Genomic DNA, 23,437 nt, shown 5'->3' with positions numbered 1-23,437 from the left:
CCTTAATGGTATCTTTGAAAATTCCAATGTATAACCTGATCATATTTACAGCTGCTAGTGTCGTTGTGGTTGGTAGAATGTTGCATTTTGCTATTACTAGAAGAAAAGTACAAACACGGTTAATTTCATACTGAAGGATTTTTGAGTTGAATCTTCCGGAAACGTATCGATTTCCTAAAAACCGTCCTTTGAACAGGTGTAGTGAGCGATGGTTTTCTCTCAAATTCACTGTGCAGAGTGGTGAGAGGACGTCATTTTTTAAGCTGAGAACTATTCCTTCATTGCTTCATCGAAGAAAATGTATGAAAGAGATCTATTTATCACGGGCTGGGAAAGGAAGCGTCAAACCCATGATCATGTTTGATTGAAATATAGATTTACCAATACGTCTTAAAGGAAAAGATGAATAGCGAAAATAAATTCTATATAAAAAAATCTTAAAAAAAAAAATCAAGAAAATCTTAAAAAACACTTTCGTTCTCAATTTAACAAAACACAGGTCTAATACGAAAGGTCAATATCAGACTTCCATTAACAGCATTCTGCTCCATTTGTACCAATATGAAAATCAACTTTAATTAATTATACTTTTTAATCTAAAGACTTGGACCTACCTACCGTGACTTCAAAGCTTTAAACTCAACTGGTTCAGAGCAGCGGCCCGTGTGAGCGAACGAAGGTCGTGGGTTCGAATCCCGTTCGTCACACTCTACCAAGATTTTACATTAAAAAGTATAACTAATAAAAATAATTATTACGGACAATTAGGACTACTAAGTACATACATGGATTAATATAAAAATCAATATCAAACTGGGTCATTCATACAGATGCAATGTTGATGAAGTCTTATTTTCTCGTATTGGCCCATAATTGATTTCTGGTCGTGGGGTTTCAACTTGAAAGTATTTGGGTATTCCAAATGTCGGGTATCGCATTGTGAAGGGTTAATTAATGCAGAAGAGGCCTCGGTCGACGTCCCTTCATTAGCCCGATTCAATTCGGTTTCAAATTGGTGACAGACCACTTATCATGGAACATTTCAACTATAATCGTGCATCAATCACTGGAGAAACGTTCGTACTGATTACGTTCAAACAGTGAACTTTTAATTTATTTACTTTTCATTATACATAAAAAAGGATCAAGGATGAGGCCAATTAGAAAGGAATACGTCCATCCTTTAATCGAGCTTTTGGGAAATATATCCTTTCCACAAGGTCCTTAATTAATAAACCTTAGCAAATATCTACTCCCTATTTTAAAACCTATAGTTTAAAGTACAATGAAAATAAATTTTGAGATGATATAGCACCAGATCGTACATGTACATGTAAGGTCATGACCTTACATACTGACTTTATGTAAAGTAATTATTCCATCTTTCAACTACGCATTATGGTTGTCATTTTTTTAAAAATATTTTTAATGAGTCTAAAGATTGCACCTTTGGAGGACAATTAAACATATAAGAACGCACAAGCTGGCACTCAAGTCTTCTGTTAAGTTGTGTGGGAAGTACATTTCAGTCTGCCGACTAAGTGTAGTCCTTAGTATCTGACTTAAATGGAATTCGGTTGCTCCTTGTTATTGATATGCAGCAGAGAGGTAGTTGAGATTAGCTTCGTAAGTGACTTAGTAGCTTTGACAATTTGTCTGAAGACTTTGGGTTGGAAGGATTTGATCCAATGTATATTAGATATCTTGGCGGAATCACACAGTTCCACTACGAATGTTCAAAGTGGTCGCAGTAATTTTTTTACAGAGGCGGTTGTGTTCCGAAGTCAAAACCAATTTAGTTCCTAAAAGTTATCGTAGTTGCCCAAGTCATCTGCTAGGTTATTACATAAGTCTTTTGTGAGGATTCCACGTCAGTCTGCTGTCTAGGTATAGTTTTAAGCATCTGATTTGATTTGAAGGCGGTACCTACGTGTTATATACACTGTTATTATTAAGTACAGCAGAGGGATGACTATAAGAGGATACTAGGAATCAGGGCATTCCACAAACACTGCAGACTTTTGGGTTATGTCCAATTCCTAGTTTTTTAGTTCATTTGATCCTTATTATTAAGAGAAGTAGGCCAATGACTGTCATTGCCGCAATTCTTTTTCCTGGTTCTTCTTGTTATCCTTGGACCATTGTTTTACATTTGAAGATAATATAGGTGGCAGTTTCTTCCCCCTCATTGCATAACCAAAAATGGCGTCATTGTGTATAGGTTTCCTCAGTCACCAGTGATCGGTACACAGCCTCTCTGAGTTTTACCCCCTCTGTAGATCGTTGTGGGAAGGATTGTTCTCAGCGATGGTCACGGTTATTGTTTGTGAGTAGGTCAGTAAGTAAGCCGTGTAAATTGTGCATACTAGAGGAGTGTGCTCCTTTTTTGGACGATAAATGGAGGAATAAGAGGATCTTTGTGTGACATAGAACTTGCGATGAAGTTGAAGTATAGCTAGAAATACGCCACTGCTCTAAGGGGTAGGGATGGCCTCTAAAATGCAATAACCTGGTGAACAGTCTCATGGGTACTTCGGAGGCCAAACTTTTTTTGCGGAATAGTATTTGATTTCCTAGAATCTTTACTTCCTTTCTTTATGAGTAGGTTTGCGAAGTTTATGAATACAAAAATAGAAAACTTCCGAAGGACGGAGAAGTAAGTACTGCGTTGTAGAGAGTAGAACTAAAAACTATTGCCTTTCAGGGAAGTTGAAGAATTTTCGGTGGTAGCCAGGAATTTTATTTTTTTATAGATTTTCTACATCCGATTTAGATCCGATGTAGATTCTACATGCGACTAAACCAATTTACATAGGAAACAATCGTTTTGTTTAAACCAAAACTGCTCAATTCCCTTCTTTTGTTTTGTTGTTTTTTCATCTGGCGTGTCCCGTTATCACTTTTATGCTTCAATGTCGTCTGTGAGATGGTTAATTGTTTTTTCATCGATTTTTTGTCGCATGACTGCTGCAACAAGAGAGTTAATACGAGAGTATAGTATGTTAAGCTTTTAACCGTAGTTGAACATTCTAAGTTTACGGACTTTACCGAAGCATTTATACATGCCGGAAATGCAAATTAAAACACGGGCAGCCTCAATAGATTTAGCCTGGTGAATTGTAGGGTCATGAAAGCCACATGAGGCTTGGATTTGTCATTTCCTTTTGATAGTCAAATACATGTCCGCTTCTCGTAAATTTTAAATTCACTAATTTCGTGTTCCGCTTGACCAATTAATACTATACAATTAATTAAGGTTTTTTTTAGTTGAGATGAAAAAAAGCTAATGGCACGAGAGGGATTCGAACCCACGACCTTCGGCTTGGTACGCCGCTGCTCTACCACCTGAGCTATCGTGACCTCGATCCACTCGGACATCAACTCCCATCTCAACCCCGCCTTATGAGTTTTCCCTCCTTTTGCCATCTTTCAAATGTCGTGTAATCGGTTTGGATTCTCGACGACAATTGAAATGGCGACAGAGAGCTTTTAGTGAAATGTCCTTCATTTTAATTCATTAAATTCACTAATTTCGTGGTCCGCTTGACCAATTAATACTATACAATTAATTAAGGTTTTTTTAAAACTCATAAGGTGGGGTTGAGATGGGGAGTTGATGTCCGAGTGGATCGAGGTCACGATAGCTCTGGTGGTAGAACAGCGGCGTATCAAGCCGAAGGTCGTGGGTTCGAATCCCTTTCGTGCCATTAGCTTTTTTTCATTTCAACTAAAAAAAACCTTAATTAATTGTATAGTAAATTTTAAAGTTTTGGAATTGATGTGCAAGGCTGGCCGTGTGCACTTCCATTTTTCATTGTCGTGACCAATCTTTCATATCACCTGTCCATCACTCGACGACCAGATTAACAAGCCATCCGCTAGTGTGGAACCCTTTTGGATACCTTTGCACGAACGAAAATCACCAAGACCCTCACTATAACTGTATAATTCATTATATTTTCGCTTAAGAAGGTAAGATGAGATTTTAAACCTTTTCCATATGGCCTGTTATTTGGTGGGGAACACATTGTCTGTGGGGTGATGGACATGAAATACGGTCGTTACCGATCATTTTAGGCCGCCTATCCTCGCTGGGCTGGCCTATTAGGCGCGCATCCAATAAAGACCCAGCGCTAAAGAAGGCCAAATCCCTAAACGCCTTTGACAGATCAACCCAAAATGATAGGTAATGGCTAAATTTTAAAAAAGCATATTATAAACAATATATACAGTATTGCTAGTGATTCTTTCCTGCTCATAGCGTTCTAAATAAAACTATCTAAATATGAAAAAAGTATTGTAAAGTGGTTGGACGCCACAGGGTAGTTAGCCATTAGTATGGCAGGAATTCAAAATTATTAAATAAAAAATGATATCAATGGTCATTCATCTGTGGCATCAGTCGTGCGTTAGATTCACAAAGCCGAAATTATATATTTACCTTAGGTGTAAGTGTTGGCCCCGAGCCGGGCCCTCTAATCTTCTAATTATCCATCTGTCAACCTTTGAAGTTGAAAGGATAATCCTGCTGTTTATTTATTTGTAAGAACGGCGAATTAACAAATACGAGGTGGATGTGATTTACACAGAAATACTGTATAATTAGATCAACCTAAAGAACCAAATTGATGAGTAAACAAATATGAAAAGTAATAGAATTTATCCTGAATAATTCAAGGCTTTAAGATTTATAAAAGCTATCGAGTAAAAAGTAAAAAAGTAATATTTTTTAACGTAACCATGTTAGATTGAACAATGCATTACTTTTTTCCGTCAAACCAACCTTTTAACTTCAAATGAACCTTGGTTATTTTCAAACTAACCCTTTTTTTAATATAAGTTACGCCTGCACGAAACCACTAATTCAACAACAAATGATTCTACCCCTATACAAATTCAGAGAATGTATTGCAAGCATAAAATGTAGATTGTATTGTAAACCCCTCTTCGTCAGATCCACTCGGGACTCCGAACAGTATAGACACTTTAAAATAGAATCCTTGTGTAAAGTTATAGTTTATATTGAATAAACGTTTATTTTTAAAAAATTAGTTTCTTACATCGAAACCGTAACTTATATTCAAAAACTTAGATATTATCTTCACTAATTTCGTGGTCCGCTTGAGCAATTAATAAATGACAATTAATTAAGGTTTTTAGTTGAGATGAGAAAAAGCTAATGTCACGAGCGGGATTCGAACCCACGATCTTCGGCTAGATACGCCGCTGCTATCGTGACCTCGATCCACTCGGACATCAACTTCCTATCTCAATTCGGATGAGGGAAAACTCATAAGGTGGGGTTGAGATAGGAAGTTGATGTCCGAGTGAATCGATCACGATAGCAGCGGCGTATCTAGCCGAAGATCGTGGGTTCGAATCCCGCTCGTGACATTAGCTTTTTCTCATCTCAACTAAAAACCTTAATTAATTGTTAGATATTACCCACTAGTAGCGTATAAAGTAAACGCCTGTGCGTTTTGATTTTTTAATATAAAACAATTGGGCTTTTTGAAATCTATATGAAATTAATTACAATTAAAATTAAAAGTAACATAAAATTAAGTATAAAAAATGCTATCAATTCGAGATTTTTTAAAATTATGAAGCAATCGGACTATTAAATAATTATTTCAATTAATTGAAAAAAATAATTTCTTTTTATATCTAATTTTATACATTTTTAAATTTTAATTGTACTTCATTTTCATATGAAATTTTTTATATTTAATTTCAATTTGATATTTAATTGTATAATTTGTAATTTTAATTTTTATAAAAATGGTTTTACAATTAAAATTATATAAACTTAAATTTAAAAATAAAGGATTTCTCTGTTAATTTTAGATGAAGTATTATAAAATTAAATATAAATATATACATATACAGGGTGTTCGGCTAATCGTGTTACAAACTTTGCCAGTAGATTCTCCATTCAAAATGGAACTAATAAGTCCTTATTAACAATGTTTGTTGTACGATCAACCAGCTTTCATACGATGTTGATTGGGATTCGGGTTGTGGTCTTCAAACATACAATGTTATTATATCAGCGCCCAAGCTTTCGACAAGTTTTATTGCCTTCTTCAGGGGATCTACAGAGACATAGGGACATATTCATTTAGACAGTTATCAATTGTATAAATAGTTATAAAATATCAGTTTTTTGTTACTTACAGATACAAAGTCAAATCGTAAACACATTGCACATTCCACGATATGTATACAAACAAACTATATACATATATAATAAATAAATAAATAAAAACCTCTTCTTAACAGCCTCTTACATATATAGGCATTTTTTAAAACCAGTAACAATTACTTAATAAATAATATTCTTTTGGTACATAAATATCACAGGCGTTTGACTAGAAAATTGTGTTTATCACGTTATCAGGTGGGAGGTTCCCCACACTATCACCTAATGATAACAATCATTTCCCACAATTTTTAAAAACAAGATCTTAATTTCTAATACATTGGTAATTCTATGTTATCACAGCCTGTTATAATATATAAATAAATAAATAAATAAATAAATAAATATGTACGCAAGTATTGTTACGATCTTTTGAGAGAGACCTTATCTTTTTCTAGAATCCCACTGTACATCACACTTAAATTATTCAAATCTGTTTTTAAATTACAGGCCATGTTGTCCTGATGAATAGATATCATTTCCCTCAAAAGTCTACGACCTGTATTTTGTTCAGAAGCCACAATTTTGACTCCATCGAAGTCAAAATTATGTTTCGTAGCGTGTGTATGTTTGGATAGTGCTGTTCCCGGCCTTTCTTCATCATTGCAATCATACTTATGTTGCCGCACACGTTCGGATAAATATTGTTTTGTTTGGCCGTAATAGATCCCCTGAAGAAGGCAATAAAACTTGTCGAAAGCTTGGGCGTTGATATAATAACATTGTATGTTTGAAGACCACAACCCGAATCCTAATCAACATCTTATTAACTATGATCCGAATCTCAAAAGTTTCGCAGTTATTCCTCTTTTTCTGATTTTTTAAGATTTCAAGAACTTGGTCAAATAAACAATGATAACTCCAAAACTAAAGGGTTTTGGACAAATCCGTTGATACCATTGAAAACTACGTTAAATTTTCAATAACATGTGATCAATACTAAACATGTAAACCTTTGTAAAATAAGCGTTTTAGTAAAAACTCTGGCTAAAAACTTACTATGGTGATTCTACTATTATTTCGAAACCTAGAGACCAGCAAATTTCAGAAAACGTACTCCATTTAATATCCTTTTTACTGGTGTATTTGCTTTTTTAATTACTTTTTCAAAGATGAAGGAATTGATGAAGGAAGGGAAAAAATCGTGATTGACCGATTAGTAACGTGGAAAGATTAATAATAATAAAAAATAAAAACTTAAGGAAGTTTTGAATGAATTTAATAAATGTTTTTAAATTTTGATTTGAAATGCTCTCCACCCTCCGGAGTGCAAAAAGAGCCAGTGTTCAGTCACTGTAACTCGACAGCTTTTAATTTCAGTTTAAATAAAAATAAAAGATTAAAACATTTGAAAAAGTGGCCATCGTGTTAACAAGATATCACATAGAAACTGAAAAAAGTTTTGAATCTTGAAACTCTTTTATTCCGGAGAATAATACTACAATAATCCTCTAATCGAAGTTGCAGTCGTGTTGGCAAATAAGTAAGCACTTGCACTATTTCGGTTTCGAACCCAAGTTAAAAAACGTTTAATAATTTGATTCAAAATTTCTTTTTTTTATCTTTTCACCTTACCAATCCGTCAACGACGGTTTTTCCTTTCCTTCATCAATTTCTTCATTTTTGAAAAAGTAATTAAAAAGCAAATACACCACTGAAAAGGATATTAAATGGTGTACGTTTTCTGAAGTTTGGTGGTCCCTAGGTTCGGAAATAGTAATTTACAATCACTATAGTAAATTTTTCAACTTTGACAAAAAATTCACCATTTTTCGTGGTCCGCTTGACCAATTAAAAATGGCAAAAAGGAGGGACAATTCAAAAGGTGGGGTTGAGATGGGAAGTTAGTGCCCGAGGGGATCGAAGTCACGATCTCAAGTGGTAGAGTAGCGGCGTATCAAGCCCGGAGGTCGTGGGTTCGAATCCCGCTCGTGACACTGACTTTTTTATCTCAACTTAAAACCTTAATTATTTGACAAAAAATTATTTTGCAAAGTTCTCGCTACTTATCTCACTAAGGTTTAAAAATTTAATATTGATCATATCTTATTGGAAATTTAACGTAGTTTTCAATGGTATCGACGGATTTGTCGAAAACCTTTTAGTTTTGGCGTTATCATTGTTTATTTGACCAAGTTCTTGAAATCTTAAAAAATCAAAAAAGGGGAATAACTGCGAAACTTTTGAGATTCGGATCATACTAATTTAATAAGGACTTATTAGTTTCATTTTGAATGGAGAATCTACTGGCAAAGTTTGTAACACGAGTAGCCGAACACCCTGTATACATGTACATATATAAATACACATATTTAACAAATTTTGAATTAATAGGAAAATCTTTGGTTTTAAACTTTTGATTTTAATTGTAATTAATTTCATGTGATATTTTAGATAAAAACCAACTTTAATTTTTTAAATTCTAAAATTGTAAGTAATTCTATATTTTGGTTTAATTTTATATAAATATTAATTTTAATTTATTTTCATAAGTCATCTAAGAGCCCAATTATTTTATATAAAAAAATTTCATATATACAGGAATTTTTCTTTACACATTGTACCTCTCCGGCAAGAGATTAAACTGCGTCCATGTACGTCTACCGTACCTGATGGCCTTCCTTAACTCCCCATCCTCTTACTAATCCCATAACCTTCTTACCTTTCATTCCCATAACAACCCACCCCCACACTAATCTTTTCCCTTTTCCCATTCCAAGCGTCCTAGGGTTCTGGGATGGGGAGGTGTGCCATTTTTAAAACACTGCTGCACTAAAATATCTAAAATTGATTTAAGTATCAATACAATTAACGGTTAAATGAACAAATCTCTCACGAAAATTGATTTAAGCATCCAAAAATTTCACAGTTGTTTCGAACTGACGTTTATATTTTACGAATGTTATCCCATTAAGGGGAAAAACAGCAAATTCAGGCACATATCCGATATTTTTGATTTGTATTTTCTATTTTATTAATCAAATAATCTTGTATTAAATCTATTAACAAAGGAAGCTTACTAGAGATTCATTGCGGTTTTTAAACATTCGGCTATTGGTGGAATTGCTTAATTATTTTTATATTTAACGTTGAATCATCATGAAAATGTTTTCATGTTTTTCATAAGCCGACAAAAGATTTCTGTGTATGTTTATAATTTTTCAGTTCACCTCACGTATGTACATTTATAAAATCTTTTTGAAATATACAATGCATCTTCCATCTTTAATGGTCGAATCAGAAAATGGCAAAAAAGTCCTGTTAAATCTATCTTTCAAAGTATTTGGTTATTGTAAAATAACCACCGTACATTGTTTTCCGAGTCTGAAGATGATAAAATTTTTTAAACTTAAATCATTTTTCCATAATTGAAGACGTTTCGTGTCTGCAAAATACCGGCATTACGTACCTGGTCTATCAGTATTAATTAATACAGGCTCTACTGATAATTGTCAAAAACGAGTCGCCTTTAATGCTGGAAAACGCCTTTTTTTAAACTAAACAAAACCTTAACAAAACGGTACAAAGTTAAAAGAACTTGGAAAGATGAAATGTATATATATTACGCAGGGCGGGCGACCAAGTCCCGAGGGGTTAAATGCCTGGGTAGACTCGTACCCCATCCATAATGGCTTAATAATCATAATTTAGGCAGTGTGCAAGGATTGGCTATCTATGTTTTCGCACGGGCAATGTCTACAATCCAATCAACTGCCTTAGAAACAACAACAAACCTACTTCCATTGGAAACATCTACAAAAGGAGAAACTAGAAAAGAGCTCATACAGACTCGAAAAACACATAAATTGGGCGGGGACTAATCAATTCGGGCATACAATAATTATAAATAAAATCAGACATATGCCTAGAAATTGAGATTGATCGTATGATTCTTGAAATATACTTTACAACATGTTATAAAGCCTTAACAAACTACAAAGATAACAGTAGTGCAATACACAGACAGATTCAAAACTAGTGAAGTTCGTCAAGCTTAAAATATTATTCACAATAAAACAATAAGAATATTTTGGATGTAGAATATGTAACACAAAATGAAATTCTTGGCTACGAACGAAAAGTCTTTACCTTGCCAGAAAGGCAGTAGGTTTTAGATGTACTAGCTACAATGCAGTACTTACTCCTCTATCCTTTGGAAGTTTTCTTTTTTAAGGATGATTCCTAAAACTCTTGAACTTACTCTCCTCTGGATGTTTTGGACAAATTCTACAAAAGCTTCTAAGGCAACAAAACCATTCCTGAACAAAAATGTGAACTTCCGAAGCTCCGATGCGACTGTTCACCAGCTTACAGAGGCCATTGTTACCTCTTAGAGTAACGCTCGATTGCTATTTCCATGTCACCTTAAGATCCCCATTTATATTGTCCGACCAGGAGTCATACAAGGGCGCACACTTGCTCCTCTACTACACTCAATTTATATGGCTTGACTAGAAACAACAACCTTGGCCTTCACTGACAGTAATCCTGTCTTCCCACAACGATCTACAGACGGAGTAAAACTCATGGGGGTTATGTACCGATTACTAGTGACTGAGAAAACCCCTCCACAATGACCCCATTTTCGGTTATGCAATAACGGGGAAGAAACTGCCACAAATGTAAAACAACCGCTCAATGGTCCAAACAACTTAGCAGAAGACTTGAGCAGCTATGAACACTTTTAGGACCGAAATTTGACCTTAGGAACGCAAATGCCTCTGTAAAAAAAATCACTGAAACCACTTTGAACATTCGTAGTGGAACTGTATGATTCCGCCAAGATATCCAATATACATTGGATCCATTCCTTCTAATCCAAAGTCTTCAGATAATTGTCAAAGCTACTAAGTCGCTTACCAAGTTAATCTCAACTACCTCTCTGCTGCATATCAATAACAAGGAGCTACCGACTTCAATTTAAATCAGATACTAAGGACTACACCAGTCAGCAGACTAACGTGAACTTTCCACACAAATTAACAGAAGACTTGGACAATTACGAAGTCCTTTAAGACCGAAATTTGTTTTTGCGGTCAAACCACAACTAACTCTGTACAAGTATTTACTGCGACCGCTATGGACATATGCAGAACGGTGTGGTTTCAGGCGGATCCAATTCATCAAGTCCATAATCTTCAGATAAATTGCTACAACGCAAGTTACCATACTAACCTCAATGACCTCAACATTTATTTTTTTCAACTAGCTGATCTGTTTGATCTGTTCGAGCTTCTCCACACCATGCTAACAATCAATCCTAACTAGTGCCCAAGCTTTACTTAAACTTTCCCAACATGGAAACCCACCGTATCGCCTCAAACGACGACGGGCTCGAATTGTTCGTAATAACGAAAGGTGAAGGGAACATGATATTTGGTTAATTTAACTTATTCCATGTATTTCAAGTAGATCGTTATGTTTTTATTCCTTCGTCTCTGGCTAGTTGAATCTATCAAATGCCACCCGTGCACAAAGGTGAAACAGCATCTCTATAAAAATCTCGAAGATAGGTCAGATGCCGCGATCTATTTTTAGATTTTCATCGGCTGGAATCGATAAGTCGAACGAGTTTTCACATTTCGTGCGTTGTACTATGGAAAGGATAGGTGAAATATTCACGACCCTACTGAAGGACAATTAAGTAAAAGGTAAATTGAGAGGGCATTAACAATTCACAGGTCTCATGTCGTACGATCGTTATTGATCATCTTTCTAGGTGCACCGATTCCTTTGAGTTTTCTTTATTTTCGTCATTACTGGAGAATCGGATTTTCTCTTTATTTTTAAACGCTTGAATCATACAACTGGATATTTTCCCCCGTCTGTCTGTCTCTTTGAAGAAACTCACCAATTGGTGTGTAAGTTTTTCATCTATTTGGAAAAAAGAAATACTTAGATTAAAGTTTTTTTAAAGTGAAGATAGTGAGTTTCTAGACAGATCAGAAACAGTTGATAGAAACCGTCTTCGTGATGCTTTAAACGAAGATTAATTAAGTTATCGATTAAGAGCACGTGTGTCAAACCTCCCGGGTCGCGCCAACTGTCGACTTCAAAGTTATTACTTTTAAAATAAATGACAATAGGAATAAACAAGGGTGAAATAGAATGTTAGTGCTAAATGTGCAATGTCAATGTTTGCCCACAGATAAATTATTTATCGCATGTTGTGTGTTGATGACTAGTATGCGACCAGCCTAATTTGACACTTATGTTTTTAGAATGAAGTTGAGCGTGTCGGCGTTTCGCGCTCACGCTTCAGCGCACAAGAAGATTCTCAACTCGACCTATCAGAGCACCCTTAACTATGGTGCTACCTGCAGTACGTCACACCAGGTATTTTCACAGAAAAAAAAACACAACAAACTTTGCCATTACAGAGATTTAGCAAACCGTCTATTTATGTGGGCTGGTGAAATTGAAATAAAAATTATCTTAGGAAATGCTATAATAAAAGAATGAAAACATATTTTTTATGCAATTTTTTAAAAATTGGTACACAAAATTTTTTGTTATATACTATACTATGCTGTACAATATACTAGATTATATATACTACACTATATATATTGTATATACTATATAATATACTACTAATACTATACTGTATATACCAAACTATAGTATAACTATAAACTTATAAAAAACTAAACTAATAAAAAACTATAGTTATATATACTAATTACTACTATAAAATCATTTGATTCTTCTTTAATTTGAGATTTTTTAAAATATAAAATAATTGGTCAATAAAATAATTATACATTTTAAAAACATTTCGAATTAATAAAAGAATCATTAGTTTTATATTTGATTTTAAACTTTTGATTATAGGGGCGACGGTGGCCGTAACGGTTATGTTAAAGCTCGATACTGCAAGGTAAAAGTCCCTGGTTCGAATCCAGCGGCCCTGCATTCGAACCCAACATACTTACAAATCGGCTTTTTTTCAAAAACGCTGGCACCTTAATTGTTTATCCTCGTAGATGAAATATCCTTGAGAATTTTTTTAAAACTTTAATTGCAATTAATTTTCATGAGATATTTTAGATAAAAACGAACTTTACAATTTTTAATTCTAAACTTATTAATTTTGTAATAACATTTTATATAAATTTTAATTTTAATTAGTTTTCATATAATCTTCTAAGAGCACAATTTTTTTATATTTGAAAATGAAAAATAGTTAATTTGACGGAAAAGCTGCATATGGTGCTGCAGATCCTTTGGCCAGTTATTCTGGTTTTTCATTACTCAACTTTGCGTCTTGGCAAGCAAGATATTTTAAATTATTTTTAACTCTAAATTATTCTACTTCACTTTTAAATTGACTCTTTTTAATTTAAAATTAACGTTTTCTAATTTAAAATTAACAATTTTTAACTTCAAATTGTTCTACTTTACTTTTAAATTGACTGTTTTTTATTTAAAATTAACAATTTTTAACTTCAAATTGTTCTACTTTACTTTTAAATTGACTGTTTTTTATTTAAAATTAACAATTTTTAACTTCAAATTGTTCTTCATTACTTTTAAATTGTCTCTTTTGAATTTCAAATCAACCCTTTATTTACTGACTGTCTAGTTTTGGTCGTGAAACAGCAAAATGTAGAATAAAAAGATGGAATGACGGAAGAATCCAGAACAGTTCTGAAAGAGCGGTGATTGAAAGCGAGGGCAGGCGGCCGGGAGATAATTAACCAGAAGGAAGTCTAGCTCGGTTCGATAAAGGTGGCCAACTGGAAGAGCAGATATCGGTGTAATTGCTCATTGAGAAATACGAACTATTGTCCCGCGGTTCGCGATTAATTCTACAAAAATTACAATTTGGGCCGATTCGGCCAGACAAAAAATTTCAACCGACAGAAACGAAATCAAACCCGTTAGGTAAAAATTCCGAGATTTGTGTTACACCGACGTAAGATATCTTATGGCTTATTAACCTGGTGGACTAAAGGGGTAATGAAAACAACTCTACGAGAACACTACTACGAGGACTCCAGACCACAGGACAATTGGATGAGGTCTAACCAATTCAGGCACACAACAATAACAAATGAACCCATTCATAGAAAGTGAGACTGATTATATGATCCCGGAATCATCTTTTGTAAGATCCCATAAATTCTTAACAGACTGCAAAGTTTGAGAAGACATGATGAGATAAAAAATATGATATACTGATAGATTCAAAACCAGTGAAGGTCGTCTGGTATATTCTGTGCAAGCCTAACATATGAACAATCAAACTCATTAGGAAAGTACAATTCGATCTTTCAAGATGAAATATAGGCAATCATGCTCGGGCCATAGAGAAATCTTAAAAGAGTTTATACTGACATAACAAAACACAACAAACATCCTCAAAAGATCAGACAACCAAGCAGCCATTTAAACACTAACACGTGGAATGTTCACGTAACGAAATAGTCAGTGAATGCGTGCAAATTCTCTAAAATGTGGGAAAAGGCAACAACCTGATTACATCTTTTTGCTGCCAGGACACAAAAGTGTTTTGTGTAATGAAAAAGCAGGCAAATTGGCCAAAGGATCTGCTAGACAATATACATTGTTTATCCAACAAATTAACTCTTTTAAACTTCAAATTGAACTCTTTAAATTTGAAATTAACCGTTTTAAACTTACAATTCACCTTTTTTTAACTTCAAATTAAACATTTTTAATTTCAAATTAACGTTTTTTTTTAAATATAAAAACTTAGGAGATCGTATAAAATATGACCATGTATAATAAAATTCCTGTGTATTACAATTAATTAAGGTTTTTAGTTGAGATGAAAAAAAGTTTTCCCTCCTTTTGCTATTTTTCAACTCATAAGGTGGGGTTGAGATGGGGAGTTGATGTCCGGGTGGATCGAGGTCACGATAGCTCAGGTGGTAGAGCAGCGGCTTATCAAGCCGAAGGTCGTGGGTTCGAATCCCTCTCGTGCCATTAACTAACTTTTTTTCATCTCAACTAAAAACCTTAATTAATTGTAATGTTTAATTGGTCAAGCGGACCGCGAAATTAGTGAATTAATTTTTTTCAAACATAAAATATTTGCGCTCTTCAAAAACCATATGATAATTAATTATAATTAAAATGAAAATTTATATAAAATTAAATATAAAAATACAGGATTGCTTTTATAATTTGAGAAAAAAATAAAATTGATTTATTATTTATATTGAAAAATAAAATTAATTTATCTATCTACTTCTACACTTCGCATACCTTCGAATTTCACCAACTTTAATTTTCATACTTTAATCTGCTCAAAAAAGAATAAAGATATTGTTATTCTATTAACTTTAATTAAACTAACCGATATATTCTTGTTAGTTGGCTAAAACAAAATAGAAAATACAAACAAATGTTAATCCTCATTTTTAATAAAGTATTTATTTAAGAATAATAAACATGAAGAGAAGTGGGTGCAGCGTTTGAACACCTATGGAGAGAAATTCCTTATCAAATTAGTGGCATCCTTATTAACGGCATGCCCAACAGGTGCACAGAGGTTTTAGCTACAAAGGACATTATACACTGTATTAACTGTTCAAAAAAATTGTTTCCAACAAAAAAATTATGGAATTTAAACCTTTTATTTTGTTATTTTTCAAAAACCCTTAATTAAATTTTCCTTAATTAAATAATCCTAATTAAATTTATATTAAAAATAAATAAAAAGGTTAGGGGAACTAAATAGGTACTACAAAATTGGCTATATTCCTATTCATTTTTGAGCAGTTTAAAATATCACATTGAAATTAATTACAATCAAAATTAAAAGCTTAAAATTATGTATAGAATCTAATGGTTCGATTTTTTAAATATAAAATAATTATTTTATAGGCTAGATAGGTAGATAGATGTAATAATTCAGGGTGTGGTATACTGCGCCCTTTAAGAGCTATTGTATCCCCTGTGCTCTGCCTAAAGCACATCGGTGAGTCCTATTTCATCAAGAAACTTGATTAATAGGCCCGGTTTCAGTGGTTGTAGTTCTTCTATGGTCACATTGTACATCCCAAAACACTTCCTCCTGCGGGCTAGTGTAGCTCCGCAGTTTGTTAGTAAGTGTGTTGGTGTCTCTTCTGCTTCTTTGCAGAATCTACATGTGCCATCTTGGATTATTCCAATTTTCTTTAAATGTCCATTTAATCTACAGTGTCCTGTCAGGAATCCTGTTAGGATTCGCAGTCTGTTCCTGCTTCCTTTGACACATTCTGTGATTTCTTTCTTGCCAAAGTTGGTTAGAAAATTCTTGGATTGTCTGTGTCCAATAAGTGAGTTCCAAAGTTCGCTCATTCTCTTTTTATCCTTCTGTCTGAGGTATTCGTTGATAGTGTGTGTTCCTATTCCACAGAAGGGTTCAGGTCCTATTAGCGGTGTGGCAGCCCCTTTTCTTGCCAGGGTGTCCGCTTCCTCATTACCTTCTACTCCCATGTGTCCTGGGACCCAGCAGAGGCTGACTTTATTCTGCGAGCCTAATGTATTTAATTTGGTTTTGCAGTTCAGCACCATCCTTGAACTAATGGTATTTGAGCTTAGTGCTTTGATGGCTGCTTGGCTATCTGACATGATAGCTATATTCTTGTTTTTGTATCCTTTATTTAGGTTGAATTGGATACATCTTTCAATTGCATGAATTTCTGCTTGGAAGATACTGGTGTGCTTTCCCATGGGTTCTGAGTATTTGGTTCCGGGTCCGAACACTCCTGCCCCCGTACCTTCCTGTGTTTTAGATCCATCTGTGTACCAAAGGATGGTGCCATTTTTGAGGGAGTTATTTCCCTCTCTTTCCCATTCCTTTTTGGTGCCCAGATGTATTCGGAATTTATGGTTAAATTCAAACCTCCTGTTCATGTCGTCTCTTGGAGCCATGAGTGAAGGATGGTTTTTCCACAGTTTGTTTCTGTCTCTCCATTTCAGTTTTATTCCTGTTGGAGGTTTCTCTCTAATGATGTTAATTATAGTTTTCTGTGCTGTCCTTTCTATCATGTGATGTAGGGGGATTAGTCCTAATATCTTTTCCATGCTAATTGTAGGACATGTTCTCATTGCTCCCGTTATGCAGATGCATGCAAGTCTCTGTATTTTTGAGAGTTCTTTCCTTTTGGTTGTTTGTTCCGCTTTATCAGCCCATGCTATGGCTCCGTATGTAAGTAAAGGTCTTACTATCATGGTGTTCATCCATAACAGGGTTTCTGGCCTACATCCCCAGTTTCTTCCTGCCATTCTTCTGCACACCATCATAGCTCGTGTCGCCTTTGTGATGATAGAGCTGATATGTTTCTTAAACGTTAGTGTTTTATCTAGTATGATGCCTAGATATTTGACTTCATTTTTGATTTCTATCACAGTGTTGTTTAGTTTGATTACTTTCATGTGATCTAGCTTTCTTTTCCGTGTAAAAGTGACTACAGTTGTTTTGTTTGGGTTGATCCCCAAGCCTGCACTTTTACACCATTCTTCTGTGATTTTCAGTCCCTCTTGGAATACATCGCAGAGGGTTTCCTCAAATTTTCCCCTGGCTGTCAGGACTATGTCATCTGCATATCCCTCACATTTTATTCCTGAGCGGTTCAGGGTTTCGAGCAGTTCGTGAACTGTTAGGCTCCATAAGAGAGGTGATAATATCCCTCCTTGAGGACATCCTTTTGTTGTTCTAACTTCTATAGTGTTTATTCCTATATTTGTTTCAGCTGTTCTAGTTCTTAGAAGTTCTCCAATCCATCTAGATGTGGTTTGGTCTACGTGTTTTTTCCTGAGGGAGACTTCCATTGATACATGAGATGCATTGTCGAAAGCTCGAAATGGTACAAAAAGTAAAATCAAAACATTACTCACTAACTACTTAAAGGTGAAAAACCTGAATTTGGCAAAATCATGGGTAGCAAATGAGAAATCTGTAAGGCAACAATCGCTAGATCATTGAATGTTAATGAAACATAACAGACGCCATAGTAGATGCACAAACTGCGATGGGGTTCCTACCCACGGATATACAATACAAAAACGAACTGGATACATAGCAGTCATCACAATAGGCTTTTCCCTCCAGTACGAACAAACTTAGAAGACAAACTAATAGAAATATAAAGAAAACCTAACAGTGACATGATTATTACAAAATCAGAAAAAGCCAAGATCATGACAACAATCGACTGCAGAACAAAAACAGAATAATTTATATAAGGATACCAAAAACACAATCAATAATCTGACATAAAAACGCATAAACATGAATCCCAGAATCAAAACGTTTATTCATCCTAAAATTACACCAACCTGACATTTGGTCGATACACATATCCCCTGCGCCCTACCCAGGATAGATAGCCAGCACAAAATGATCGGTAAAGATCAAATTTCATATTAATTATGGGATTTGTTTCTCTTCATTTAACCGATTCCAAAGTAAATCAATCTGTCCGCTCTTTACCAATTTTTAAGCTATGTTAGTGTTATGCTTTTTTTATGCAAGTCGTGCACTTTGACTTTCAGGACAAATCGTGAGAAGATCCAGTTTATAGAAAAAATCTTGGACATGTATTTTCTTCTGCAAAGTTGGACAAGAGTGAGCGTGATAGCAATGAGGTCGGTTTTTATGAGTCTCTCATTTAAGAACGAATGTTTTCGTTTAAAATTTCCACAAACAAGAATTCAATGCGCAACAATCAATCAAGTTTTGATATCAATTCTCCCTGGATATGTTTAAGAAAGGTTGTTAATTTTATTTGATTGATAAAGATTGTGACGGTTTTATTCTAAAACATTATTTTATCTTATTTTGTAACTAGTTTTATTATTCTTTTATATATAATAATAATTTATNGAGTGAAAGAGTGAGAGAGTGTGAGAGGGAGTGGGAAGAGAGAGAGCGAGGAGAGAGAGAGAGAGAAGGAGAGAGAAAGGGAGAAGAAGAGAGAGAGAGGGTGAGAGAGATTAACAGACAGAATGACAAAGAGAAAGATAAATAGATATTAACGTAACAAATAAACAAAGAGAGAAAGAGAAAGAAAGAGAGGGAGAGAGAGAGAGAAGGAGAGAGAGAGGGAGAAGGAGAGAGAGAGGGAGAGAGAGGGAGAGAGAGGGAGAGAGAGGGAGTGGGAGAGGAAGAGGGAAAGAGGGTGAGAGAGATAAACAGACAGAATGACAAAGAGAAAGATAAATAGATATATTCTTTGAAAGCTTGACGAAAGAACTGAGTGGTTATCTCGTGAGCTGCTTAATCTTTATTAAGAGAAAGCTCCTACTCGTGAGAGAATCGGGATGTATAAGGCCCTTTCTCGCATCTCAAAAGATAGCTTAAAAATTTAAAATAATGAAATTAAAGAGAATCCTTGTAAACAAAACTTTATTTTGACATTAATAAAAGAATCTTACCTTTACAAATTTATTCCTAAGGTTTAAATAAGATGAATAATGAAGCAAACATAAATTTTCGCAAATTAATATTAGATGCATTAGATTAAATTCGCAAATTAGATTAAATAGAAATATGTTAAATGAAAGCAAAGCGGTTCACTAAATAATAATAATTTATATTATATAATAAATTCGCAAATTAGATTAAATAGAAATATGTTAAATGAAAGCAAAGCGGTTCACTATATAATAATAATTTATATTATTTATACCTTGTCTCATTAAAGAAATTTTTATTAATAATGCATGGTGATGAAAATGTTGATAAATAATAAGATCAGTATACGAACAGAGTATGTAGGTTTAATATACGCTAATAATAATTGCGGCTAATGATAAATTTGAAAATGACTCAAGGATTAGTCAAAAATGCAAATGGAATGGGTTATTTCAGATGTTCCAGTTGTAATAATGGTAAAATGCGGTTACCCTAGAATATTTCCTTTGACCCGTGAAGTGATCGGATCAGAGAAGAGTTTGTTTTTTGAAGTGGCTCCCAAGAGCTGCTCGTCATGTGGCGTCGGAGCACTCGAAGAAATCTGTGTTGTGCTCGGCAAGCCCTTTCACCGATAACGGCCCTCAAGGTGACCCGGATCCATTGTGCCCGGGACCCTTAGACCCTTCGGCAAAGAAGGTTAAAATTAAAGTCACGGATTGATTTTAGGAAAGAGGGAGGGAAGGGAGGATGAAATTTTTATTCGGATAATGTTTATTTTTTCAAGGGTTGTCCGTGGGTCAATGTGAAGAGCGCTTTTTATAAACGTCTTACTTTTATATCAACTGTTATAATTAACATACAAAAACTGTCTGGCATGAAAAGATAATTGTTCAAAGCTTAACAAGTTCACAAATAGATCAAGAACGCATCAACGGAAGACTCACTAGAACTTCTCACGGTTAGTCATGAAAGTGAATCTAAATGCACGACTTGCATAAAATAATCATAGCAATAATGTGCCAGCTTAAAAGTAGGCAACTGGCGGACAGATGAAATTACTTGGGATCAGCTGAACACAACAGCCAATTTTGAACATGAAGATGAAATCCCAACAAAAACCTAACCGTGAAAAAATGGCCAAGTTCCAAATCCCCTCCAAATAAATTAGCCTATCGATGTAATGATATCTACACTGTAGCCAAGCCCGTTCTTTTTCTTAATCGATAATCTGAGAGACCTCAAAAGAAAAGAAAAAAGTTATATACTCCCTCTCAAAAAAGTCATCCTATCAAAGTAGTGATATCTAAATTGTTGCCAACCTCATTTCACCCCTTCTTTTATGAGCAACATTGTTCTTTTATTTTTATTGGTTAACTTTTGGCCAGTTTCTCAATAAGGAGTAAAACATCAGGACCATGTTTCAAACTCAAAGAAAAGAAAAAGTTCCAGTCTCCTCATTGCCCTTTTTTCAAGGTTAGGTTTTTTTTAATTCCATACTTTTTGTCGTTTCAGCATCGTGGAGTCGTCTTGGTTTTTTCTCGGCAGAGGAAGGATTATGCATTTTTCTCGGCCTCTGTTGAGGAGCTGAGAAATCGGCCCCTTGGGAGTTGTCACGTCTATTTATATATGTTTTCTTAACAAGTAGGTATTTTCAATTAATCAGCTGGCACAGATAATAGACGTGTCTAAAATTAATTATTTATATTTTTCGTTTTCATTAAACACGATTTATAAAAAAAAAAGTAAATAAAATATTCACTCCCGGGGTCGTTTGGGCTACCAAAACCACCCGTTCTAATCAAGCAATTGAACGCGCAAATATTTGAACATGAAACGTTGTAATGAAAATTAATTTTTTTTTAAATCGATGGTTGCGCGTGACTTCAATTATTTAGAACTACATTCTACTCCCTAAAGAGGTACAAGTTTTAAGAAACTTGCAATGTTCAAATGTTTCCCTTATATACAGTATAAGCTCTACCTTTCTACAAAATTTCACGGTTCTACCTATACGGGAAGTGCCTTATACGACAATTTTGGTGATAAGATTAAACCCTACCTTCTAAAGGGAAACTAATGCCGAAAAAATTACAATTTTCACATTCTTACCTTTTTCTACAATATAAGCCCCAACTTTGTACCAAATTTCATGTTCAAAATTGCATTTTTAGATTTTGTCCCTTACGTGCTATATAAACCTACCTTAACATATAAACATACCTTTTTACATAAATTCACGTTTCTAGCTATTCGGGAAGTACCTTATAATTTTGATGATCAGTAAGTAACAAAAATGCAAATTTTAAAATTCCTCCTTTCGAAAAAGCTTAAAATAAAGAGCTCAGACTTTTATAATGTCCTAAGCTTAATTTATGTTTCAAATTTCAAAAGCCCATCTTGAGGTAGCAGCGATGGTGAGAAAAACCGTTTGTATTGGTTCGTGTAAAGACACACATAGCGGCTTGCTGGAACGTGGCCAGTTCGCTTCTGTGCGCTCAGATTTTTCAACGCATATGTAATCTGAAATTTGGTAGTTACCGATCATTTCGGTCCTTTTAGGTTGGTCGATATTTAACTACTGGTATAATAGGGATGTCAGGTTTGGTAGTCTGGGATTCATATGTATGTATATGTATGTTTCATTTATTGTATAGTTCACTAATTTCGTGGCCCGCTTGACTAAATACTATATTACAATTAATTAAGGTTTTTAGTTGAGATAAAAAATGGCAAAAAGGAGGGAAAATTCATAAGGTGGGGTTGAGATGGGAAGTTGGTGTCCGAGTGAATCAAGGTCACAATAGCCCAAGTGGTAGAGCAGCGGCGTATCAAGCCGAAGGTCGTGGGTTCGAATCCCTCTCGTGCCAATAGCTTTTTTTCATCTCAACTAAAAACCTTAATTTATTTATACATACAGAAGCTATGTATTATACTTATATGTAGGAAAATGTTTTATTATTTTTATTTTTTTAATTATATACAGATTTGTTTAAAAAAGAGGTATTAGTGGAATTTATTTTATTTAATTTTACCATAACATAACAAATATTTGTAACAGAGCGTCTGACCATTCAATTAGTCAGAGTGCTCCGATTTACTGCTGATTATAAAATAATTAAGTAACAATGGGAAAAAATAAAAAAGGTTCCACACAAAGATAACCGATAAATACTCGGTCGCAAACACAAATTATACAAGAAAAAAAAGAAAAATGGACGCAAAAAATTATATATAATTAGATAGAAGTTATATTAAATAAATTGCAAATAACACAGGATAATGATACAGTGAATGAATTGATTTCGGATATCAAACAAGAATTTAGTATGAAAGGTAGTAAGAAGTAAGTGAAACCGACAAAGACACAGACGCAAATATTGATACCAAAGAAAACGACTGAGAATATTTCTGATTCACATTTAATAGGGTCCACTTTTCTAACAAATATGTACACAGAATAGATGTCCTGATTTTAGCTTATTAGATCATGAAGAAACAGGTTCATAACAGGTTTCCGCAGATTCAACTTCTGATACTGAATCCATAGATTTTAAAAATAAGTCGAAATGCCGTAAAAATCAAAGTACATCTCATACACATTAGAACATAAATTACAACATTAATTCACTAATTTGTTCACTAATTAACGAGAGGGATTCGAACCCACGACCTTCGGCTAGACACGCCGCTGCTCTACCACCTGAGCTATCGTGACCTCGATCCACTCGGACATCAACTTCCTATCTCAACCCCACCTTATGAGTTTTCCCTCCTTTTTGCCATTTTTCAAATGTCGTGTAATCGGTTTGGATTCTCGACGACAATTGAAATGGCGACGGAGAGCTTTAGTGAAGTGTACTTCA

At 34.4% G+C, this 23,437-nt stretch overlaps 1 protein-coding gene and 2 non-coding genes across 7 annotated transcripts in view; 2 read left to right on the top strand and 1 right to left on the bottom strand.

Moving 5' to 3' along the window:
• The window catches only part of LOC106668912, a gene marked incomplete in the record, with an annotated part of 294,536 nt that overhangs the window by 35,976 nt on the left and 235,123 nt on the right, over positions 1-23,437 (top strand). For all 5 annotated transcript variants that reach the window (XM_014398097.2, XM_014398098.2, XM_014398095.2 and 2 more), the window contains 1 exon segment: positions 12,424-12,538. In XM_014398097.2, coding sequence (XP_014253583.2) covers positions 12,425-12,538 — 114 coding nt within the window.
• Trnag-acc lies at positions 3,288-3,360 on the bottom strand. The gene has a single exon. It is a non-coding gene; the product is annotated as a tRNA-Gly (tRNA).
• Positions 15,082-15,154, top strand: Trnad-auc. The gene has a single exon. It is a non-coding gene; the product is annotated as a tRNA-Asp (tRNA).

Source organism: Cimex lectularius, unplaced genomic scaffold, assembly GCF_000648675.2.
Source record: "Cimex lectularius strain Harlan isolate CLEC.00 unplaced genomic scaffold, Clec_2.1 scaffold66, whole genome shotgun sequence".
Classification (NCBI taxonomy): Eukaryota; Metazoa; Arthropoda; class Insecta; order Hemiptera; family Cimicidae; genus Cimex; species Cimex lectularius.
Note: the sequence above shows the minus strand (reverse complement) of the source record. Positions and strands in the feature narration are given on the sequence as shown.